Source organism: Opisthocomus hoazin, chromosome 12 (assembly GCF_030867145.1).
Source record: "Opisthocomus hoazin isolate bOpiHoa1 chromosome 12, bOpiHoa1.hap1, whole genome shotgun sequence".
NCBI classification, from domain to species: domain Eukaryota; kingdom Metazoa; phylum Chordata; class Aves; order Opisthocomiformes; family Opisthocomidae; genus Opisthocomus; species Opisthocomus hoazin.
In genome coordinates, this window is record NC_134425.1 from 15,872,968 (window position 1) to 15,896,875 (window position 23,908).

The 23,908-nt window shown below is 59.1% G+C and overlaps 3 protein-coding genes across 5 annotated transcripts in view; 1 reads left to right on the forward strand and 2 right to left on the reverse strand.

Annotated features, from left to right (window-relative positions):
- Positions 1-4,743, reverse strand: part of RIPOR1 (RHO family interacting cell polarization regulator 1) — a 33,071-nt gene extending 28,328 nt beyond the window's left edge. The window contains exons 1-2 of one of the 3 annotated variants that reach the window (XM_075433847.1): positions 3,238-3,396; positions 2,239-2,471 (exon numbers count right to left, since the gene is read on the reverse strand). The gene's annotated coding sequence lies outside the window, so the exon portion shown is untranslated. Of the gene's footprint in view, positions 1-2,029; positions 2,107-2,238; positions 2,472-3,237; positions 3,397-4,705 lie in introns of those variants that run through there. The other 2 variants (XM_075433851.1, XM_075433846.1) reach the window with 2 other exon arrangements.
- A 2,534-nt stretch (positions 4,744-7,277) lies between these two features.
- Positions 7,278-11,059, reverse strand: LOC104328608 (C-signal). Its single transcript, XM_075433608.1, has 6 exons — positions 10,884-11,059; positions 10,187-10,238; positions 9,251-9,441; positions 8,658-8,816; positions 8,272-8,382; positions 7,278-7,566 (listed from the first exon to the last, which is right to left on the reverse strand). Exons 1-6 carry the CDS (start codon positions 11,028-11,030, stop codon positions 7,453-7,455), a joined length of 774 nt encoding a protein of 257 aa, XP_075289723.1. The 5' UTR covers positions 11,031-11,059; the 3' UTR covers positions 7,278-7,452.
- Positions 11,060-21,084: 10,025 nt separating this feature from the next.
- On the forward strand, positions 21,085-23,309 carry LOC142362852 (C-signal-like). Its single transcript, XM_075433679.1, has 6 exons — positions 21,085-21,248; positions 21,556-21,607; positions 21,837-22,024; positions 22,302-22,460; positions 22,697-22,816; positions 23,109-23,309. The coding sequence occupies exons 1-6, from the start codon at positions 21,102-21,104 to the stop codon at positions 23,220-23,222; spliced, it is 780 nt and encodes a 259-aa protein (XP_075289794.1). The 5' UTR covers positions 21,085-21,101; the 3' UTR covers positions 23,223-23,309.
- Positions 23,310-23,908: the final 599 nt, after the last annotated feature.

Sequence of the window (23,908 nt, forward strand, 5' to 3'; positions counted from 1 at the left end):
GCATGGGCAAGCCTTGTCTTCTCCCGCCGGGCATGAGTCAGGCTTCTCCCCGACACTCCGCCGCAGCGGCAATGCCAGGGCCCCGGCGCTGCGTCACCGACCGGCGCGAAGCTGGGGAACGGCTGGAAAGGGCTCGTGCAGCCCTGGGCTTTCCACTCCGCTCAGAGCCATCTGCGGCGGCGCGGAAGGCGCTGGAGGCCAGAGCTCGCTGCCAGGAAGCTCCTCCTGGCTGGGCTCCACCGAGCCGGCTTCCTTCCCCTCCACCCCACAGGCACACCACGGCTCAGTGCCGAACGGGGACGGGGGGCCAAGCCCTCAGCAAAGCCCCCAGCCCCTTCCAGAGGGTCTGGTGCTGGGGGGATGACCGGGGCGCTGCTGAGGAACCCCCACGCTGGGGTGCTGGGATGTCTTCCGGGATGCCAGCTCACGGGAGGGGGAGGATTTGGGATCACCAGGGGCAGAGGCCGGAGCTCGAAGGGGAAGCCAGCCCTCTTGCTGGCTGCGCATCGCCCAGAGACGCTCAGCTCGGGTCTCGAAGATGCAGGGTGCCAGTCTCCCCACCCTGCTTGTGCAGTTTCCCCAGTGGGAACCAGCGGTCTGCCTGCTCGAGAGGGTCCCCAGCCAAGCCACAGGGCGGGCAGCACCCCTGGCCCTTCGCCGGGGGACAGCGGGCACCCCCAGCGCACCCCGGCCCCTGTCCCTCCATCGCTCCCAGCCCCTGCTCTCTGCTCCCACTTCCCCACTTATCCCCAAGCCAGGAGAGCTCGCCCTCTCCGCAGAGAGTCCTTTTTTCCCTTTGCTTCCAACTTATCCAGGGTGGGAAAAGAGCCTTGAAGTTCCTTTTTGGATCACCCCCCCATCTACGTCCCCCTCGCTGTGCCCAGGGCTGGGAACGGGCTGGCTCCGCGTGAGCACAATAACAAGGAGCGTGTCGGAGCCGTGGGGAAGGAGCGATGTTCCTGGATGGTATGCAGCCCTGACAGCACTGGCTCTGCTTTAAAGGGTAATTTTATCCTGTAATAACAAACAAGCGGAGCCAAGTTCCTCCCCAGCGTCACTTCCCCGGCTCCGAGGAGAGGGACACTGGGGAGAGAGCTCACCGACAGGAGCTTGGCTCCTTGTTCTTGCCGTTGCTGGGGCTCAGTCCTCTCCCTGGAGCCAACAAGAGGCGAAGGATGCTCCAGGGGAGTGGGGCTGGCAGCTGAGCGGGCACCCTGGCCATGGCACTCTGCATCCCCAGCGAAGTCTGGGACACAAACCACGCAGCTGGAGAGGATGGGATGGGGACCTGCTGGTCCCCGGGGACATCCCCCAAATCCCCGTGCCGCTCACCATGTTCTGTGTGCTGACGTGTTGGGGACCGAGGGGACAACCCCTCCAGCGAGCCCTCGACCTGCAGGCAGGCAGCAGGAAGGCTGCTCCAGCCTGTGGCATGACCCGGGCATCCTCACCCCATCTGCCATCCCCGCAGCCCCCCAGCGCACGCTCACGGCACCGGACAGGCACGCCGGCAGCTTGGCGGCACCGCGCCAGCTCCAGGCGCAGCCTCCCGGGAACTTGTTCTGCTGGAGCTGGAAATTCAGGCGCAGCCGGGGCCGGGGCCGGGCAGGGAGAGGCTGACCTGCACCGAACCCCCGGCAGGACCCTCCAAAAGCAGGACCAGGTCCCACAGCCGAGGACCCGCTCTGGCAGCATCGCCCCTTGCGTGGGCAGAAGCCCAGCTGTGGGAAGGAGGACGAGCCCCTCGCTGCAACCCATGTGCGGGCACACGCCGGTGCTGAGCTCAAGCGACAGCATGGCGTTGCACAGCTCCAAAATGGGGATTTTTTTAAGGAAGATCCGCACGTGTGGCTGTGCCAGGGCCCCAGGCACGGAGCAAGCTGGCCCAGGCAAACCGCTGGTTTATGCGGGGGGTAGCGCATGGGGCACCAGGGCCGGCGACGGGCGTGACAACAGATGCGGCGGATCTGCAGGAGAGCGCGGAGCATCTCTGCATCACCCTGGCAGGCTCGGCGGCCGGCTAACCTACCTCTGCTCCCGCATGGACGCCAACGCTCAGGAAAGGCGTCCCGCGGCGGGCATCACCAGGGGGAACGCAGACCCAGCCTCTGCTGACAGCACGCCGAGGTCTCCTCCCTGCCAGGTGAGAAGCAGGGGGACGATTTGGCAGCGCTCAGTTGTGGGAGAAGGCGGTGATCTGGAGAACGCTGCCGAGATGTCTGCCTGGTTTCCACTTACCCGGGGAGCAGCAGGTAGCACCTCCGGAGACCCTGGGGTTCAATTAAGCCCCAGCTCATCAAGCGAAGCTGGTGAAGTGCTGCAATTTTCTTCCCCAAGACGGATTTCCTCCGCACGGTTTATTGGGTGCTTGGGTTAAGTCTGTGCAAAGCTGGAGAAGCTGCAGCCTCCATGGTACCCCCCCAGCAGACCTGGGGGGCTTCCAGAGGAAGCATCAGGCAGGATCCAACCAGCTGAAAGGGGGAAGAGAGAGCAAGGAGGGAATTGCCGGCATCTAAAGCCTTCAGGACCTTCTCTTCACACCGAGAGGTGACAACGCCAGCGTCCAGCCTTTGCAAGACTGGCTGTGGGAGACCCGGGGGAGACAACATGGCTTCAGGGAGACCTGCTGAAGGGTGCTGCTGGTCCCCAGGGAGGCAAAGCCTGCAGCAAGCTCCCCATACCAAACCAAACCAACCCAACCCACACCACCCTCCCAGGGCAGCGTGGAGCCTTCCTGGCTCTGCCTGATGGGAACAGAGAGCAGCAGGCCAGGCAGCAGCGGGTTAAGAGCTTGAGGTGGGACTTGGTGAGCGGCTTCCTCCCCGCTAACAATAACACAGTGAGAAGGAGAAGGGATGCACGGGGCTCTGCAGGGCCAGATAGCGATGGAACAACCCCAGCCCCGCAGCTGCGGTGGTGCCGGAGGAAGCCTCGGCATGTTATCTGCCGGCCCCACTCGGCTTCCTTGGGCTGCGGGGACCAGGATGTGCTTCCTCCTGAAACACCTTTCTCATGCACCCAGGCTGGGTCCCGGTACCTCAACAGCAGCCTTGGGCCCCAGCACCCTCCCGGCATTAGTCCCCGCAGTGAGCTGCCGGTCCCCAGACGATCCAGCCTTCCCAGCACCAAGTCTACCCCACCGCTGGTGGCACCGGGAATGGTCACCCGGGGCTCCGAGCCACAGGACCGCAGTGCCAGTCGGCATGGAGATCTCCCCACCGTGACCATCATTCGCACCTTGGCCGCACAAAGAGCTGCTTTGTCTGGAAGACTCACGCTGAGGGGATCTCCAGGTCCTGGCTGAGGTCGTTGCGGTTCTGGTTGCCTCTGCTCCCCGTCCTTCCACAGCCAGCAAAGGTCTGCTGCACCTGGAGCTGCGGCACTGGCCACCCTGGCCACGCTGGCTGCTGTCCCAGCTCTTCCTCGGCTGCCGGCTGCTTGTGACCAGCCTCCTGCTCCACCTCCACAGCCGCATCCGTCTCACAGGAGCAGCCCTTTTCCGTTCCCAAGCTCCTCTCTCGCCCCTCTCCTCCTGAAGCGGGCTTGGCCTTTCATGGGAGCTCCGTTTGCCCCGCTTGGGCACGGCAGGTGGCCTCTCAGCATGGGTCTTGCCCTGATCCTGGCAGGTCCCACCAGGACTCCCCATGTCCTCCCACTCCTGTCCTGACCCACAGACCTGCCCGACCTGGTGCAGCGAGTCCTTGCCAGTGGCTATCAGTCTGAAAGGTGGCAGCTGGTGGAATACCATGGAAAATCTGTGCCATTCCCACCCCTGAAGTCAACCCCTGGGGCCCAGAGAGCAGAGAGGTGTTTGCCCGCAGATGCTGCTACTGCTCTACGGGGGCTGGTGGAGGCAGTCAGAGCTGCTCCGGGTGACAATCCCCCCCCCCCCACGGTCCCTGGAAGTCCCCAGACGTGTTCCCACGCCCTTGTGCAGCCCCTGCATGATGGTCCCAAAGGGCTTCTCCAGACCTCCCTACCGCTGGACCCAGTAGCCCCCCACGGCAACGCACTGGTCCAGCTGGCACCTGCCCCCCAGTTTCAGAACACAGACGGATCAGCTGCTGAAAGCAGCTGGATCCTAAATCATCCTCGCTCTGTCCCAGCTTGCCCCTGCTCCCAGGAGCTGCTGGACGGCCAGGTAGAGCTGGCATTTCAGGTGTCTCCCGGGGCACCACGCTGCTGCCCGGTGCCGCGCGTCGCCATCACGGTGGGCAGCGGGGATGCCAAGGTCTGATGCTGCCCAGCGCCAGGAGATAAGCCTGACCCGAAGGCCAAAGCCAGCAAAAGGGAGGGAGCGAGGCAGGAAACATCAGGCAGGGGAGGAAACGGGGAGATAATCAGCTGCGTGAGCACAAACACCCGGAACCCATGGAGAGGAGAAGCCAACACCCCTCAGCGAGCATTTGAGCAGGGAGACCTGCCCGTCTGGCCCTTCGCTGAGGCTTCTTGAGGAACGTGTGCCCTGCAGCACCTTAAGGTGCTCGGGCATCCCTGACCTCCAAGTTCCCATGGCCAGCACGGCGCCTGGCAGCCCAGCTCCAGCACCAGCCTTGCCTTGGGAGGAAGGACGGGCTCCTGGGGACCAGCCGGCCTCGCTCATGCCAGCAAAGCGCTCACCGAGGGCGATTCCCAGTTGCGGAAGTCCCAGCTGGGACATATTCCCCCCACCCTCCTGTCAGTTTGAAAAGTGGGCTCGACTGACCTGCTGCCACTTGGCTCCGCACGGCAATCAGCCTGTTGTCCCGGTACCCGAAGGGAAGACGGCTGCGCTGGGCTTCCTGCAGGCTGCAGCTCGCGGCGCTTCAATGCCTAGCAGCCCCTCGAGGTTTCTTCTCAGCCGTAGCGCCCAGGCTTCCAGCAACGCCAGAGCAGACTTCACCCGCAGAGCTTCCTGCTCCTCCTCCCACCACCTTTGGCACACAGGGCCACCCATCTCCCGGGATGTCCCAGCTCCCAGGGCGCCGGAGAGAGATGCTCACAGATTTGGCAGCCAAACCCCCGCTGGCGCAGCCAGTGGGCAGCCACCCCGTGTCACCAGCACTGCGGACCATCAGCCAAGCTGACAGAGCTTGCCCCAGCTTTCAGCAGTGCCGGTTCTCCCCATGTTCCCCGGGGAGCAGCTGCACCCATCTCATGGTGCTGGCAGTGATGAAGGGGGGGCTGTAAGTTGCCCGCAAGCAGTGGTGGGATCTCTGGCACAGATCATCTCCCAGGATCCAGCACATGGCATGGAGCAGAAGAGAGAACTATGGAGACAGACGGGCACGGAGCTGGCCCACGGTGACTGGTCAGGCTCCAGCTGGCTTCTATGGAGCAACTGGGGCAGGAGAACCTCGGCCAAGAGGCAAGAAGGCGGAGGCTTGGCTGAGCACAGCCCCGCAGCTGCAGGATCAGGCCCTTCACCCCCGCTCCCGTCCCTCAGCCATTCCCCACAAGCAATTTTTCTCCTCCTGCTGCCATCGCAGTGCTGACCAATGCCCGAGGAAGTGGGCACCGACGCCTCCGGCCACAGACGTGAGCTGGTGAAGAAAAGAGCAGAGACAGAGCAAGCATTTGCAAGGGAAATCAGGTGGCTGGGAAGAGCCCAGATGGTTCGGAGCTTCCCCAGGGGCAAAGCAGCCGCGTTGCTCCCCAGCCCCAGTGCGGCTCCGCTCGCTCGGGCAGATGCTGAGCGCAGGAGGGGAAAGCTGAGGCCGGCGTCTCCCTGCCGGGAAGCACCCACACAGCAGTGGGTACCTCGCGTGGGTATGGCTCCCGGCAGTGGCGCTGGCCGTGCCATTTCCCGAGGGCCTTGGAAAAGCGCACGTCAGCCTGGGCACGGGGAAGATGGTGAGATCCGAAGAGCCTGGGGGCTTGGCTGCCTTTGGCACAGCCAGGGATGGGGCAGTGGAGCCCCAGCCCTGGGGAAGAAGCAGGACCCAGGCATTCCAGCTCCCGCAACCACTCCAGAAAGGACCTGCCCACCCATTACAGAAAGCGCCTGAGGAGTAAGGGACCCCCTTCTCTATCTGGAGATGCTCCCAGCACCCCTGAACTTCACATGGGCATCGTGGCTCTCCTCCCATCCCCGGCTGGGCACCTGGGCTGCTTGGGACCCCCACGGAGGGGGTGCAAGTAGCCAGGGAGGTCCGTGCTCATAAGCTCTGGCCACCTCCAGCCCTGGGCACCCTGTCCCCAGGCTCAGGCTGCAGACACTCCCTGCTGTCCCTTCTCCCGGCCTCTCCAAAGTCTCTGCTACCAAAATGCCACTGGCTTAGGAGGAACTGAAGCCGGCAAGGAGGAAAAACTCACCGGTGCCTGTGACTCACCAGGCTGCGGGTGCCAGGGCTCATTGGAGCTTGTTGGGGCACAGCTCACACCGGTGGGGCAGAGACGTGGCCCCAGCCCAGCAGACTGCCCCGATGCTCTGTCTGCTTGGGGGGCGAAGCCTGGGGGTGGGGGACTGGGGCATTCACGCTCCCAGCTGGGAAACGGCGGGTGGGGGGCTCCCATGCAGAGCATTGCATGGCCTCAAGATCGCCAGACCCAGAGGGCCAGGGGTGCTCTGGCAGACCCCCCAGATGAGAAAGAGGAGGTGGGGGCCTCTGGGGGAAGGAGGGGTGGGTTTGCCTCTCCTGCAAGCCAGGTTGCTGTGCCCACCTGGGACAAGGCTGGGTTCTGCAGGAGCCCCGGTTCCTTTTCCCCATGCTCCCCAAGAAGCTGTCCTTTCCAGAAGGGGCAGAACCCTCCTGAGAAAACCCAGCACTGCCCCAAAGTCCTTTTCTCTGAGGGTGTCACCACCTCCTGGGCAAATTCATGCAGTCCAGGGTTGCCCGACCCATCTTACTAAGGTTCTTGGCTTCTCCACGCCACAGAAGGGCTGTTCCCACGCCGCGTTCCCACGGGACCAGGCTTCCCCCGCCCAGGGGTACCGTGCCCAGCCGGGGCTCCGCTACGTGAAGAGCTGGCTGCCTGGGACTGCAGGACTGGACCAGGGTGCTTGGTCCTCCCATTCCAGCCCCAAGGCTGCTCCCAGGAGCACCATGTCTAGCACAAAGTCCCCCACCAAGAAATCTATAGCAGAGACACCCTGCTTTGGGTGGCAGCACGGCAGAGACCAGGCAGACCTGGGCACGGTCAGCAGCCAGGGAGGACAGCTAGGATTTGGGGTGGGGACGTGGCCCCTGAGCCCCCCTCGGGCTCAAGGCAGGCAGCAGGCTGTAATGCCTGGTGATTTTTCTCCAGGGGCCAGCCCCAGGGCAGAGCTGGTCTGAGGAGGGGCACTGCAGCTGGCAGAAGGCACAGGTACTAATCAACTTTATTCATTAGCGACGTGAAAGCAGATATCACTTAGGTGGCAGAGTCCCAAGGAGGTCCCTTGCAGACCACTGAGGGCTGAGCATCCTGGTGCTCCACGGCACCTGGACCATCCCCTGGCACCACGGGGTCCCTTGCAGGGACAGAGAGCTGTCACCAAGGAATAGCTTTACCTTCCCAGTTGAGCAGGCTCCCGCTGTGTTGCTCAGAGAGGGTCGACAGCACAGACAGCAGCCCCCGCACACTCGTGTCCACCGTCAGGTCAGCCTGCAACGGGCACAGGTGAGGAGCAGGACCAAGACCCCACTGCCATTCCCGGCCATCTACCACCACCCACTCAGCTCGTGCACATCAGCAGCAAGGCTCCTTCCACGCAGACCGAGCAGAGAGCCAAGGGAGGTGGGACGGGTCTGTTACGTGGGAGGATGGATGGGAACCTGCGTGCTCACTGCTGGCTTGGATGGAGGTGGCTTGGGCTCCGAAGCCAGCTACTGGTTTCACCCAACAGGACACGTAAAAGATCCCTGCTACAAGTGGGATGCTACGTGTGGCCTTCCCAAAGCTCCAGGGACCATCCCCACTCCAAAACAGCAATGAGTGGAGACCCTCATGGACCTGCAGCTATTTGGGGAAGGGGCCACAGGGTGGGACGGTGCTTCTCCTCTCCTCCCTGCTCCATTGGATTCAGGTTGTCTGCACATCTCCAGGCTGCCCAAAGCCTTCCCCCAAGCAGGCCTCCTGCTCATCATGGGTATGTGCTGATGTTATTTCCCAGGCAGCACCCACACATTCTGCAGTGGCCCAGCACAGATGGAGGCAACCTGCAGCCCAAGAGGCAACTCATTCTCACACGGATCTCTCCTGCTGAGAGCCATCCCGGCTGCCCGAGGCACCTCCTGTGCTACTGCAAGTTTGCAGGCCTGGGTCCCCACCCATGGGTTCCCCCTCTCACCCTGCTCAGCTGGAACCCACCTCCTGGCTGCCCATGTCAGTCTTCACCCAGCCAGGGTGAAGTGCCACGCAGAGGATCCCAGCGTCCCCGTAGGTCAGAGCCTGGCACTTGGTGAGCATGTTGAGGGCAGCCTGGACGAGGAAGGAAGCATCAGCCACTGGCAGCAGAAGACTCAGCACCCCACTCCCATTTCTGCCTCATGGAGAGGGGAAAAAACAAATCCAACAATGCCAGGTCTCCAAGAGACAGTGTGTGTCTGCCCTAGGAGGGCATGGAGATGCTGAGGGAGCTCAGGCAGTGACCAGCACGGATCAGCCCATCTTGCGATCTCAGGTGCTCCTCTGGCAAGGGCCAGCTTCAACTCCCACTGAGCTCACAAGCACAGGCAGGTCCCCAGTCTCCATACCTTGCTGCAGCGGTAGGAAATGACAGGCTTGAAGAAGGACTCGGGAGTTTTCTCGATGGACCCCAGGATGGTGGAGATGTTGATAATGGCTGCCCTGCTGCAACTCAGTCCCTTTTCCGTGCTCTCCTGAGCAGCCTTCTTCAACATGGGCAGGAACACCTGGGGAGAAGCAACCCTGTGGGACGCCTCGAGCCAGACCAACTCATTGCAACTGCAACCCAGCCCACCTACGGCAGGGAGGATGAGGAAGAACAGCGGGAAGCCAAGAGAGCTCGGGTGTTTTGCTGCAGTGGCCCTGTCTGCTCCCAGTCAGCCCAGCACAACGTAGGGGAGCTACAGAGGGCTTGGGCTGGGAGCGCAGCTCTAGCACTGTGCCCTCCCTCTCGCAGCCCCGGGAAACCTGACAAAGCCCTCCGAGATCTCCATCGTGACCACAGACAGCCTGGGCTACCCTCAAGCTGGGCTAAATTCCCCCTCCATGGTGAGCTCCACCCCCAGAGCTTCAGCCTTTTAGCAGGCATGGTGGTGTTGGGTTAATGGTTGGACTTGATCTTAGAGGTCTTTTCCAACCTGAACGATTCTATGATCCATACCTGGGCCATCAGCATAGGCCCCACCGCATTGGTCTTGTACGTCCTTATCATGTCTTCAGCATCTACTGTCTCCAGCGACGCTGTCGGGGTGTAGATGCCAGCATTGTTTATTAGCAGGTTCAAGCCCATGCCGTTCAGCTTCTCCTCCACGATCTTTGCCGCATCAGCAATAGCTGAGGGATTTGCAACATCTGCGGTGGAAGAGGACAGGGTTTGAGAGCCATGAGGTCCACCCTGGGGAGGCCTGGGAGAAGAGGGAGGTTCAAGTGCTGAGGAACAGCTATGCATCTCGCCCTGCGTAGTCTTCCACCCGTGGACACCAGATGGTGCTGTGCAACCAGCTTGGAGCACCCCGGCACCCAACTCATCCCAAAACCACCTCCTCCGCCAGGCATGGGGTGCCCCACCACCAGCAGCTGAAGGACCCTGCCCTGGGGACAACCCCGGGAGTGGCAAAGCGCTGCTGCGGCTCCCACGCTGGGTCCAGCACTGGCCGGCAGCGGACAAAGTCCATGCCTGAGCAAGCTCTGGAGAACCCAGGTGCTGGGCCCTGCTGTGGGACGGCTCTGCAAGGTCCTACAGCTCCTGCCCAGGCTCCGGGCCGATCGCACAGCGTTCCCTCGGGAGCTGCCTTCCTCCCGGAGCCCGCCTAGTCTTGCCTGGGATTTGGCAGAGCAAGGACACGGCCACTCGGCTGGAGGCCACCCAGGATGGGTCTCAAGAACCTCCTGGTCCTGCGGCCACAGGGGAAGGAGGCTCCAGGGAACGGGGTACTGGGACTAGCACAGGTCTGGAGAAGCTGGGCAGCAGGACTCGAAGCATCTCTGAAGACCCCCACGCAGAGCCTAAAGGCAGGGAGGGAGGGAGGGAAGGAAGGAGAAAACGGGGCAAGTGTGGCCGGCGGCCACAAACGAACCAGAGGCAGAGTGCACCTACCCAGCTTCACAAGGACCAGGTTCAGGTGTTTGGATGCCAGATCTCTGAGCTCCTACAAAAAGAGATGTGGAAACCATCAGCACAAGGCAGAGGCGATGCCAGGCACCACCCTGGGGCACCAGCAACAGGTCCACCCCGAGGGAAACATCTCCCAGACGTTACTCAGCGCTGGTGAATGGCAGGACCAGGGATTCTCACGGCACTGGGATTGCTCCCAAGCCAGAATAACACCGGCAGTGAGAACACACAGAGCATCTCGAGGGCTTCCCACGGCGTCATCCCTGCATGCCGCCGGGCTGCGAGAAGATGCAGCCAGTGAAACCTGCCGGAGCCAGGATCTCTCATCGAGCAAAGGTCTCCTCGCTAGTATTCCAGCGGGTCATGGCACGGGGTGGAAACCCAAAGCTGGGCCTGAGGAAAGCTGGAATCACCGGGACGCTCGGCTCCCGTTGTTTCCCGTGGGAGCGAGTCCCTCCAGTTTTGGGGAAGTGGAAATGCCGGGCAGGAGGATCCCGCAGCTCCACGGGCCATCAGTTAAGCAACCTCCCCACCATCCCCTGCGACCACCAAGCCTTCTTTTTTTCCCCCCTTTCCCCCACCCCCAGGCCTTTTTCCCTCCCTCCCCCCCCCCCCCCCCCCCAAGTTTGCACCCAGCTAACGGGATCTGCCGGGAGCCCCCCCCCCGGCCCGCACCGACCTGGGCCCGCGGCCCCTCGGGGTCCCGGCAGGTCGCGAAGAGCCAGGCCGGGGGTCGCGGTGCCCCCAGCAGCTGCTTCACCAGCCCCAGCCCGATGCCGCGGTTGGAGCCGCTCAGCAGCACCGTGCGCGCCCGCACCGCCGCCATTGCCCCCGAACCGGCCGCGGGGAGGGCCCGGCCCCGGCCCCGCCTCCCCGGGGGGGGGATCGGGGGGGGGTGGTGTGGGTATGATATTGATATTAATATCATACACATATCCTTCAATATTCGGTACAAATCCACCACCCGCATCCCCATCCCAGGGTCCCCACGATGCTCTGGGGGTGGAGGAACCCCCCCCCCCCCAAAAGGCAGAAGGCTTACAGTGTTGGCTCAGGCAGTGTCCCAGCTCCTATAGCACAGTGACATGATTCTTTTCCCCTAGACAAAGGGGGGGAAAAAAACCCTAAAACTCCCACCTGGCCTCAATTTATAGGGGAGGTACCAAATCCCCCCCAGCTGCTCTTCGTTGCCCGCCCGGAGATGCAGCTGGCTTGGCCCTCCCAGACGCAATAAATTGGGTTAGCAGGCTACAGCGTGGGTGTTTGGGTGGTTTTGCTTCTTGTTGCTGGGTGTCAGGTGCCTAGTCTGAAGGAGTGAAACAGGGAGAAGGTTTGGTGGCAGCTGGGGATGGGAAAATAGGGTGTAAGGGGAAGGGGCAAACAGAATTGAGACCATCAGTAGTAGGACCATGTCTGGAGGGGACCTGCGTGTACCAGCCCTGCTGCCAGCCCGAAGGTGGGTGTGATGTTCTATTTCCAGCTATTAAATAGAAAACGGTATGAACAAATGACATTAAAATCCCATTATGGTGAGGGCACAACCAGGAGCTCAACAGTGAAGTAGTGACTGAGCAACCCTAACTTATATAAACATTGCTATTTCGGTTGCTTATTTGTATCTTTGTTTGACAAATGCTAGACAAAACATCCTCTATATCAACAAATAAATAATGATACTGTATCAGTTAAGTGATCTGTACTGAATTTATCCTGTTCTGCTGCTGCTGTGCCGCGGCTCCCCTGTTTGCCTTGGGATGTAAAAATGCTTTGAGAACCTTTTGGTTTTGAACAGCAACACAGCAATTAGAATTTGCTAGAAATAAATCTTTGATTATACCAATAAATGCAAAGAAGCAAACCCCCTTCTTATATATTTGAATCCAAGGTCCCGTTCTGCTTTTCCTGCCTCATTCTCTGCTCAGGCCGTTAATTAGGCATCTTGCCACCCAAAGTGCTGCTGCCTTCCTTGCAGAGCTTGGCAGATAGGTAGCAAGTAAGGACAGAGGGGGGCAAACAAACGGTCACGGTAGACCCCACCGGAGAGCGGGGGTTTGGCTGCCTATTCCCCACAGATCCTGTGCGCTGCAGGGTGCCAGCTCTTCCTAGGTGTTTGCTTTGAAAAGCCTTGGCCACTGGGATCGCCTGTGATGTGCTGTGCTGGAACAGTTAATGTGCAGCCACAGCCGGGGTCGGTAGGAGCCTGTTCTGAATGTGAGCTGTGGAAAAAGGCAGGCTCCCAGTGCCTGTAACTGGGTACTTCCCGATGTGGGCATTGCTTGACCCACTTTTGTGTTTTGTTTCTCCATCTACAAAGTAAGGAATTATGAACTTTTTGAAAAACTTGTTAGTTAAATGCTGTGAGGCTTCCAGAAGGTGATAAAGAAAAATGCAACAACAAAAATAAGCTTACCCAAGTGCTTTATTTTCTCTGCAACAGGCATTGGTAACTTCCTCCTGCCTGATAAAGCCTGATTCTAATGTCACTGAATCTTGGACCAGTGTGGTCTGCCCGACCTGCACAGCTGATGTCCCGTCCTGCTACGTCCCCCTGAAACGTGAAGCCGAGATGTGCCTGTGGAGGAACAAGTCCCGCTGCAGGCTTAAGAATTCTTTTTGTGTTTTGTAGGGTGTCAGCCAAATGTCTGGGTCCTACTGGTTGGGAGGCTGGGCTTGCAGCCTGGAGGAGCTGGCGAGAGCTTGTGCGTAACACACTTTTAGGAGTAAGGTCATATATTTTGGCTTTAATGAAGGGGTAGGAAAGAAGTTGCTGTGGCTTTTTTCCCCAGCACCGTTGCCACCCGTCAGATGATGTCATGTTCTGTTCAGCCCTGCCTCTGTCTCTGACCCCAGCACACAGATGTCACACGAAGCCACTTGTGAGCTGGTCATTTAGTGTTTCTGAGACAGGGCACATCTGCCTGTCACATGCGAGAGTCCATTCTCAGGCATCCCTGTTGGCAAATCTAATAGTGAGCAAGTGAATCTGTCCTGCTGGGTGGTTCTGCTGTCCCCCTTTGGGGCATCGGGCTGAAGCAGGAGGAGTAACCCAGCCAGCTGCCCACAGAGGTTGGCAGAGAAGAGGCCGGTGGGGATCTGTGGGGTGCCGGTGGGTGCTGGTAATGTGGCTCTGTGCCCGTGGTCAGCTGCCAGCACTGCTGCACCCAGGTGCCTGAGGTCTCTTGACTGCTCTTGTGAGGGATTTCCTGAGAAAAGGGCTTCTGGACCCAGTCTGAGGCCCGCAGCTGACAGAGGGTCCAAACGCTGTGGCCCATGTGAGGTTGTGTGGAGAGTCTGAGCATTTTAAATCCTGTTCTGGGAAAGATTTACTTGGAAAAAATCCCCTTTGAGGTGTCTGTAAGGGTTCAAACCTCTGTGCTTGCAGTTGCCTCTCCCACTACCCTCGATACCACTTGTCTCTAGATGCTAGACCAGGTGTGTCCAGGAGACTTCTCGGGCTGCATGGGACATCTCCCGCAGGGAACACAGCTGTGTGGCCTCTGCAAGCCCAGGGCAGAGCCAGCGGGACCCAAACCACCTTGACCTTTTTTTTCTCCTTCCTTGGAATGAGAAGTCACTTCCCGCAAAACCGATGTGCAGTGACCTAGCCGGAGCTTGCTGCACATCTCAGCATTAGAGAGATGCTAACAGACAGAGACTTAGCAGGGAAGCCTCTGTCTCAGTGCTTGCTCCATGTACCTTTCCTGACAGCCCTAAAATGGGACCAGTACTATCCAACCTTACAAGAATTCGGTGGTCAGTGGGCCAGCGTCTGTCTTTGGGCAACTGAATCAAGCTCATGGGCTCGGAAACTCAGTCCAGATCAGTTGTGTGCTCTCTGTACTCTGACTACGAGAAGTACATTGCTCTCAACATTTTTAGAACTGTTTGGAAGGGGAAGTGAAAGGCTTGGGCTGTCTGTCCTTCCCCTCTCATCTCACAGCTTGCTCAGCAGTGTGGTGGGGCTGGGACAGGCTTCCCCCACCAGCTTGGCTGCAGTGGGGATGGCTGTTCCGGGCAGGAGGTGGCTATGCCCCTCCACCCTGCCTGAGGCCAGCAATGCCCATAGGAAAATGGCTCCTTTGTGCTCTCTTCCACAAATAGAGAGTCCCCTGGTCCTGCTCTGCGCGCTTGTCCTGGGTCTGGTGTATGAATGTGACGAGTCAAGGTGTTTTCTGCACTTCATGCATCTCTTGGCGTTGCATCTGAATCCCATCAGCACAGATCATCCCGCCCAGCTTCCACCTAAGCCTCTGTGCCTGCTGTTTCCAATGAGCTGTTCTGAGGTCTTCAGAAGTGCTTTGCTTAGAGGAAACCCCTGACTCAGGGGCAGTGGTGGGATTCTCTGGAGTCTGGAGCAGAGAACCCACCATAAGCTTGCAAAAGGAGGAGTGCCGTTGCTCCCTGCCTGAGGTAGCCACGAGTGGCATATGGGTCCCCGCAGATTCATGGGGGTTTGAAGAAACCCAGCAGCTCCTGTAGCTGTCCTCTGCACTGGGCAGAGGCTGCTTGGAAGCCTGCATCAGCTCTGTTTTCTTCTCATGTTAAGACACCATTTGCTATGCCATATCCTGCGTGCTTTTCATCTGCTTTCCCTGCTGTCGGCGTTCTGGGTGTCCGGGCTCTAGGCCAGCTCTGCTATAATGCAGTTGTAACCTGGATCAGTCTGCCGGGAAAACAGCAAGGCGTGGAAAGTGCCAGGCGAAGCCTTACTTGAAGCCTCCTCACCTCACTTGGGAGCTGTATTTGAGCTCAGACTCTTATCCGCAGTCCCTACGGGTCGCTTCACAATGGGTTGTGATGAGTCCTCTCCAGCCAAAAAGAAGATGAGTCACGGAGGGTTAACACGGCCTTCCCAGCTTCACACGCAAGTGGTTACAGGAAGGTCTGGGTAGGTCTCGCTCTACCGCTGGATTAGCAGCTCATTCATCACCATCTATTGATTCTTCAGCAAGTGACTAATATGTGATGACCTGGCCCTGAACACATCGTGGAGCAAACAGGCTTGATAAATAATAGCGAGCTTATTCTTTCTTACACGCTATGTTAAATGTACTGAAGATAATTGTGCTACGCACCCATCCCCCCCAGCTAGCAAAGAAAAGCTGATTTCTCAATAATTCAGTGAGCAGCACTCTGTGCAAACATCCAGGTGAGCACGAGCACCCCCAGCTTTGGGCAACTGGTAGCAGAGGAGGCGTGACTGCATCTTGGAAAGCTGCCTCTGGCTCTTCCTAGCTTGGTGAGATGGAGAGGGGTGTCTGGGACTGTATCTTGGAGAACTGGCTCTTCCTAGCTTGGTGAGATGGAGAGGAGTGTCCGGAAGGGTCTTCATGCTCAGCTGAAGGTTTAGACCATGCAAGAACGTTTCAGAACAAAAGAACCATCCGAAACCCTTCTTGGGAGCTGGTGCGAGGTCCCTTCTAGAGGTGCAGGGACAGCAGTGGCGCATGGGAAGAGGCTGGGTGGTGAGCCAAGGCAAGGCTGGCTACCTCCGCTGCCTCTTCGTGCCAGGCTGGGCTGCGATTCCTGGAGAAGCAGCACTTGTTTAAACTCTAACTATCAGCAATGCAGCCTGAGGCACTGCAAAGTCAACATCGTAAAGTCCAAAACAGCGGAAAACTCCAGAAATGTGGTTGCACAGTAAAATCGGGAGACTCAAAAGGTTAATTTTTTGCTTCTGGCACTGTCTGATTCTGAAGCACTGTGGAGGTTTCTAGCAGACTGCGGGTGATGGCCTCAGCTTCCACCCAGAAGAAGAAAACCGTGGAAGGCTGTTCGGAGGAGTAGAGCTCGTGTGCAAATGGCATATGTTGGCAAGTATAGTTGTGGCCTGTGGTCATTAAAAAGTGAAAGTATAGAAAAGGCTGTTGAAATGGCCTATTGGAGCCTGAAATCTGGTCCTGTGATCTTGGAGGTGTGCCGAGGTGTGGAGAACTGTCAGGGTCCTCACTGAGGGATCAGTCTGAGACAGCTGGGAGGCCCAGAGCTTCGTTCTGTTGATCAGGGGTAGGAATCCACAAGGCAAAAGAAGTCCCTCAGCCCAACATGGAGAATCAGGAGAGCAGAAGAAGGCCTGGACTGACCTCAGGAAAGAAAACAGGAAGAAGAATGGAACACCCGGAGCTGGAGAAGAGGCTGAGCTTTGGCAGGGTTGAGGAACGGGGAAGAGGGAAGATCTGTGGTCGGGTCCCAGATACAAGCTGCAGAGGCGCAGGAGGGCAGGAGCTGATTGCTGCTGTCGTGCTCCCACAGAGGAATCTCACCTAGAAGCTGGGCAGCATGGCACTAGATGGCCGTCAACGCGTGGACCGTTCGTGGGTGGCTGCAGCAGAGAGAATCGTGGGACCACGAGAAGGGTGATTGCCATGAAAGAAAAGCTGCAGGCAGTGGAAGGGAGAAAGGTAAAACCCCATATTTAGTTGCTGTGAGGTTGTCTTACTAAATGAATGAAAAATGCAAATGCTTAATATGCTGGTATTGCACCTGTATGCAAAAATCTTATGAAGAAAGCAGAGGAACTAAACAAATAGGTTAGGGAACATTTTCTGCAGGGTCCAGAAAGGGGAAAAGTTGGGTATTGCCTGTTGACAAAGATTGTTTTTCATTTGCAATGCCAGGAGGCACACTGTATTTGTGTGCACTTCTGTCACGTGCTTTGGGCGTTATCTTGGGATTTGCACTGAGCAAACAAAGGGGTAAATTCTCCTCCAAGGATGTGAAAGCTGAAGCCTTCTTCCTCCAACAGGCTTTGTGCTTGCAGTGCCTCATCATGCTGGGGGACTTCACCCCGACATCGGTTGGAAAAGTAGCACGGCAAGTGATGGGCAATCCAGGAGATTCCAAAAATGCATCGAGGAGAACTTTTTAAGCCAAGTAATTGACACCCCTACCCAAGGGGATGCAATACTGCAGCTGATGCTCACCAATGTGAACTCATCGGTGGCATCTAGACTGGAGGCAGCCCGGGCCACAGTGATCGCACGTTAGTGGAGTTCACGCTCCTGAAGGATATTGCAAAAGGCAAGGAATATAGTCAGGACCCTATATTTTAGGAAAGCCAACTTCCAGCTCTTCAAGGAGTTAGTCAGTAGGACCCCCTGGGAAACAGTCCACAGGCTCAGGGGAGCAGAACAGAGCTGGCAGATCTTTAAAGACACTTCCTATAGAGCGCAGAAGCTCTCAGTCCCCAGGTATAAGGAGTCAGGCAAGGAAGGGAAGAGACCAGCATGGCTGAGTCAAGACCTGCTGGTTACACTAAAGGGCAAGAGGGATCTGCACAGGCAGTGGAAGCAGGGACGGGTATCTTGGGAAGAGTGTAGGGATGCTGCCTGGTTGTGTGGGGATGGGGTCAGGAGGGCCAAGGTGCAGCTGGATCTAAACTTGGCGAGGGATGCTAAGAATAGCAAGAAGGGCTTCTACAGGCATGTCAGCCAGAAAAGGCAGGCTAAAGAAAGTGTACCCCCCTGATGAACAAGAATGGCAACCTCATATCAACAGGCTAGAAGGTAGCTGAGGTACTCAACATTTTTGCCTCAGTCTTCACTTCAGCCCTCTTTAGTTGACAGACTACAAGATAGGGACCGGATGGGCAAAGCCCTTCCCACTGTAACGGAAGACCAGGTTTGGGACCACCTGAGGAAACTGAACGTACATAAATCTATGGGACCTGACGAGATGCATCCCAGAGTCCTGAGGGAATTGCCTGATGTCATTGCCAAGCCACTGTCCATGATATTTGAAAGGTCATGGCAGTCAGGTGAAGTCCCTGGTGACTGGAAGAAGGGAAACATTGTGCCCGTTTTTAAAAAGGGTAGGAAGGAGGACCCTGGGAACTACCGACCTGTCAGCCTCACCTCTGTGCTTGGGAAGATCCTGGAGAAGATCCTCCTAGAAGCTATGCTAAGGCACATGGACGACAGGGAGGTGATTGGAGACAGCCAGCATGGCTTCACCAAGGGCAAGTCCTGCCTGACCAACGTAGTTGCTTTCTATGATGGCGTGACTAGATCAGTGGACAAGGGAAGAGCTATGGATGTGATCTATGTGGACTTCTTTAAAGCCTTCGACACAGTCCCTCACAACATCCTTCTCTGAATTGGAGAAATATGGATTTGATGGGTGGACTGTTTGGTTGCTAAGGAATTGGTTGGCAGGTCACAGCCAGAGGGTAGTGGTCAAAGGCTCGATGTCCAAATGGATGCTGGTGACAAGTGGTGTCCCTCAGGGGTCCGTACAGGGACCGGTGCTGTTTAACATTTTCATCAATGACTTAGTGAGATCGAGTGCACCCTCAGCAAGTTTGCAGATGACACCAAGCTGAGTGGTGCAGCTGACACACCAGAAGGACAGGATGCCATCCAGAGGGACCTGGACAAGCTTGAGAAATGGGCCCGTGTGAACCTCATGAGGTTCAACAAGGTCATGCATCTGGGTCGTGGCTGGGAGATGAGGGGATGTAGAGCAGCCCTGCCGACAAGGACCTGGGGGTACTGGTGGATGAAAAGCTTTACATGAGCTACCAATGTGCGCTTGCAGCCCAGGCGGCCAACCATATCCTGGGCTGCATAAAGAGAAGCATGGCCAGCAGGGCGAGGGAGGGAATTCTGCCCCTCTGCTCCGTTCTGGTGAGAGACCCCCCCCAGGAGTCCTGCGTCCAGCTCTGGAGCCCTCGGCATAAGAAAGTCATGGAGCTGTTGGAGCGGGGTCAGAGGAGGCCACAGCAAAGATCCGAGGGCTGGAACACCTCTCCTATGAGGAAAGGCTGGGAGAGCTGAGGCTGTTCAGCCTGGAGAAGGCTGAGGGCAGGCCTTAGAGCAGCTGCCAGTGCCTGAAGGGGCCTGTAGGAAAGATGGGGAAAACATTTTCAGCAGGGCTTGTTGCGATAGGATGAGGAGAAATGGCTTTAAACTAAGAGAGAGGAGATTTAGACTGGATATAAGGAAGAAATTTTTTACCATGAGGGTGGTGAAACTCTGGCACAGGTTGCCCAGAGAGGTGGTCGATGCCCCAACCCTGGAAACATTCAAGTCCAGGTTGGACGGCGCTCTGGTGTGGTTGAAGATGTCCCTGCTCACTGCAGGGGGGTTGGGCTAGATGACCTCTGAAGGTCCCTTCCAACCCAAAGCATTCTATGAAAGCAAATGGACATCTGCTGACAAAGCTTGCTATGGGTGCAGAAGAGAGGCTGGGGCTGTCGCCAGCCAGCGTGTGCCAGGGTAAGGGGGAATTACAGAACCCCGTCAAGCTGGGGGGAGACGGGCATGCCAGAGTGGGCGTGGTGAGAGGATTCAGCGTTTCGTGCTGAGATGCTGTTATGGGATGTGCAAAATTCAGTTGTCTCTCCAACAGGTACATGGTGACAACATGTCAAGACTAGGAGCCTAGAAAAAACAAATCGGAGAAGTTTTCTCCTGTGATTTGTGGCATGTTGCTACTTGCAAAAAATGCCCTTAAAACACTGCTAAGCATGTGTTTTTTGGAAAAGAAATGGTTTATATGCATTCAGTTCATTTTTAACATACTTGGGAAAGAACTGGTCACTGTCGATGAGAATGCTTCTCAAAAGCATGACCTCCAGATCTAGATGGGGTCTGCACTGCCTTGACGAAACCCGCTCACCCACCTTGTGCGGTGGCTGCCCAAGCCACGGCCTGGGGAGAGCCCGGTGAGGGCAGGCAGGGGCGGACGGCTGGATCCCTCGTGCCGCTGGACCGTGCCACGCAAGGCGCAGAGAGGCACAGAGACACGAGGATGCCGGAGAGTCAGAGCAGGGTGGAGTCAGAAGCAGCTGTGGGGCTGATAACGGCAGAGCTGGACCACCAAATGGACATCCTCAACCTAGCCGTGTTCCCCTGACCGGGCTTGGGGAAGGTGCCCCGGAGCAGGGAGGGGGAGCACGAGGGCTCGCTTGGCTCTGCAGCCAGGAGAAAGTAACTCTGGTTGATGCTACTGCCAAGACATCCCAGGGAGAAGGTGACAGACACGTCAGCAGCGTTGGCGTCTCCATTGCTGCCTAGCAGCTCATGCAATGGCTCTGGGACTCGGCACTCAAAAGTGAGAGGTTGACAAGAGATTCCTGTGGAACATGACGTGCATGCACACCAGTCCCAGCCCTGCAAATCTGTAATGCCTCACTTGAGGTACTGGGCACCGCCGGGCTTCACTGGTGCTGGCACAGAGCTGTCAGTGCCCCATGCCTAGGGGCAATGTGGGGAATGGGGCTTTGACCAAGGCATTTGCCTTTGCAGGAGAATGCCCCAGGCACCTGAGTCCTCCAAAGCTCTGGGCAGAGGGACTGCTCAACCTAAGAGTGCACCCCAAGGGATGGTGTGGTGATGTGCAGGCCATGCAGGTCCGTTTCCTTCTGGCCGTAGACTACACTGGGCTTGCTCCACTACCTGGGTTGTCAATGGGACAAACAGTGAATAGGAATTGGCTTGGAAGAGGGAAGAACAAGGTGGAGAATGTCTGCTCGTGGACATCTGACGCACAACCTGGTACACTGTGGAAAGCCTGTTGAGCCCGCAGGGGCTGGGAAGCTGCCACACTCACCCAAGCCCTGCGGCATCCCACGTCCCTCCCATGTGCTGCCTCCTCCCTCCTCACCCACAGCAGACTGCCCTGGTCAGGCTGGCCCGTACCTCCTGGGTTATGTGGCCGGGTTTCCCCAGGTCATCCCAATTTGCGTGAAAAACCCAAGATCTTTTTGCCCTTCGGTAACGAAGGCTGGCTCCCAGCCAGGAACTTTGTCCTAGAGTTTGAAGAGGTGTAGAGGTTGTACATGGAGAGCATGTTTGTGCAAGCCCTGAGTGGGAAGGGTGGCCATGAAAGATGTTATAAAAGAGCATTAGGGAGCTGAACAAACAATGTGAGCTGGAGCAGCGAGAGGTGAAGCAAGATGGGAGAGCTTCGCGTCTGCTCCGTTCTGGTGACTGGGGCCAACCGGGGAATCGGCCTGGGGCTTGTCCAGCATCTCCTGGGGCTGCCAAACCCACCCAAGTGGGTCTTTGCAGCTTGCCGGGACCCCGAGGGACAGCGGGCGCAGGTGAGGCCGGGCTGGGACGCAGCGGGTTGTGCTGGGGACGGAGGGACAGGGCAGCAGGTGGGAGAAGAGAAGGGGTTGGCAAAGGGCTGGAGCTGCAGCCGGGCACTCGCAGCACAGGGACAGTGGCAGCCGGTGCGTGCGGGGACCACGGAGTCCATCCGACGGGAGCACGGCAGCCAGAGCAGGGTGCTGGGTGCGAGGCGGTGCCGGGATGGAGCCGGAGCGACGTGGGCTTTGCCTGGGAAAGGCTGAGCCCCTGCGCAGCCCCTCCAGCCTCTCCGTGCCCATGCGGTCCCCTTTCTTGCAGGAGCTGCAGAATTTGGCCTCCAAGCACCCCAACCTGGTCACCATCCGGCTCGGTAGGTGCCCCGAGGCGGGGGTCCCTCGCCCCGGTTCCCCTGGCTGCGCACACCCGGGGAGCCCCATGCCAGGAGGGAGCCGTGCTGAGGGACGGTGCCCACGGGGACACCGGGTGCTGCCGTCCCTGCTGCCATGGGCAGCCCCGAGGGCATGTCCCTGGGGGGACACAGGGGACCCCAAGCCACCACGGGGACACGGGCACCGACCTGCCCTGTGTCGGCTCTGCAGAAGTCACCGACCCCGCCAGCGTCAAGGCGGCTGCAGCCAGAGTCGGGGAGCAGCTGGGGGGCTCGGGGCTGAACCTCCTCATCAACAACGCTGCAATGCTGATATGCAACACCCTTGATACGGAGATGCTGGAGAGCATGACCCAGGTCTACACCACCAACGCGATTGGGCCCATGCTGCTGAGCCAGGTGAGACCCTCACCGGAGCTGGGCTGTCCCGGGGGCACGAGGGGCCGGTGGGTGAGGGTCCTGGCTCTGCGCTGGTGCCCGATGGGCTCTTGCCCAACAAGAAGCTCACGGAGCCGCGGGCTGGAGCTCAGGAGCTGGAGCCTGGTGGGCTGTGGCAGTGGGAAGAGGAGGGAGGATGCTGCGGTGCTGGTGCCAGCGTTGCCTGTTGGGGAAGGAGCTGGTCCTCGCCCCTGTGCCACCTCCGTGCATGGCCCCATCTCCTCTGCTCTCCTGGCAGGCGTTCCTGCCCTTGCTGAAGAAGGCTGCCCAGGGGAGCCCGGGCTCAGCGCTGAGCTGCAACAAGGCAGCCATCGTCAACATGTCCAGCTCTGGGGGCTCCGTTAAGGAAGCCACTCTATTCGATCAGATACCAGCTGTCTCGTATCGCTGCAGCAAGGTACCGCCACGCTGCGCTGGGTGTGAGCCCAGACGCTGTCCCCCACCAAGCAATCCCACAGGCCTTCCAATCCCCCCCTCAGTCCCTGCACCTCTCCGCACCGTGACTGAGCTCCCGCCGGTCACTGGGTCCCCTCTCACACCACATTCCCCTGCCCTGTCCCTGCCACGTGGTCTGGATGCGTCCCCCCGCATCCACTTCCCCTCCCACCGCTGTCCCTGCCCTGTGTCCCGCAGGCTGCCCTGAACATGCTGACCAAGTGCCAGTCCCTGGGGTACCGGGAGCACGGTGTCCTCTGCGTGGCTCTCCACCCTGGCTGGGTGCAAACCGACATGGGGGGCTCAGGGTCACAAAAGGTAAGAAAGCTTTTGGCCAGTGTCTGGAGAACCTCTTTCTTCGGGAATGTGGAGCTTGCCATGGATTGAATGGTCACAGAGATGCTGGACTCCAGGAGAGCTCGTTGGGAAATGCCCTGAGCTGGAGGCACATCAGGGAAGCAGAGGAGAGAAGGGGATTTCTTCCCATCCTGTCCCAGCCTCTCCTCACTCACACACGAGAAAGCCTTGAACCCCTGGGCAATGATCTGCTCCAGGGCAGAGATCAGCCAGACCGTGGGCACACAACCCTGTTCCTCCCTCCGCCCTGCAGCCCCCCTTGACGGTTGACGACAGCGTGCGAGGGATGCTGAAGGTGCTCTGCTCCCTCTCCGAGAAGGACACCGGCACCTTCCTGGACTGGGAAGGGAATGTCGTGCCCTGGTGAGACGCCAGCCCGGCCTCCTGGCAGCAGGACCCTGTGCCGTGGTCCCCCCTGCCCCATGTCCTCAATAAAGCCCTGCCCAGAGCCACAGCTCTGCTGCGCAGCCCCGCTCCTCACCCCGGGCTGTGGCCGTGCCCGGCCCACGGCTGCCACGGGGGTCCCCAGGCGTGACAGCCTGCGGGTCCTGTGCCACCGCGACCACCGCCTGGGGCCGGGGCAGAGCCCCTCTCCCGGGAGGAGGGAGATGCCGGCGCATCTCGGGGCTGGTGAGCGTCCCAAGCACCCGCAGGGCTGTGCTCAGCCTGGGGTGCCGCGGGGCTGGGGGCCACAGGGACCAGCCGCCCTCTCCCCTCGGCCGGGAGGTGCTGGGTCGCAGGCAGGACAGACGGACGCTCGGCGTTTGGGCCGTGCACGGGGAGCGTGCGCCGGGCTGGGCCGGGGGGTTGAGGCTGGGGCTGCAGAGATGGAGCAGAGAGGAGTCAGGTCCCGGCATTTACAGAGGCGGGGGGTACAGGGGGGCTGCAGGGCCGCACATGGGGTGGGGAGGGGGAGAGAAGCTGCTTCCCGTGCCCTTCCCCTCTCCCCGGCAGCCCGGGCAGGCTGAGGGACAGTGGGCTGAGCACTCGGAGGGGTGAGCCGGCAAGCGGGAGGCTGCGGCAGGGGCCAGAGGCGCCATCCGTCCATCCGTC

Bases quoted from the DNA above. Each gene is read 5' to 3' on its own strand.
- LOC104328608 (XM_075433608.1), bottom strand. From the start codon at position 11,030: ATGGCGGCGGTGCGGGCGCGCACGGTGCTGCTGAGCGGCTCCAACCGC. The intron at 10,239-10,883 runs GTCGGTGCGGGC...CTCTTTTTGTAG, and splicing joins CCGAGGGGCCGCGGGCCCAG to GAGCTCAGAGATCTGGCATC. The intron at 8,817-9,250 runs GTATGGATCATA...GCTTCTCCCCAG, and splicing joins GGCCTATGCTGATGGCCCAG to GTGTTCCTGCCCATGTTGAA.
- LOC142362852 (XM_075433679.1), top strand. From the start codon at position 21,102: ATGGGAGAGCTTCGCGTCTGCTCCGTTCTGGTGACTGGGGCCAACCGG. The intron at 22,025-22,301 runs GTGAGACCCTCA...CTCTCCTGGCAG, and splicing joins GGCCCATGCTGCTGAGCCAG to GCGTTCCTGCCCTTGCTGAA. The intron at 22,461-22,696 runs GTACCGCCACGC...TGTGTCCCGCAG, and splicing joins TCTCGTATCGCTGCAGCAAG to GCTGCCCTGAACATGCTGAC.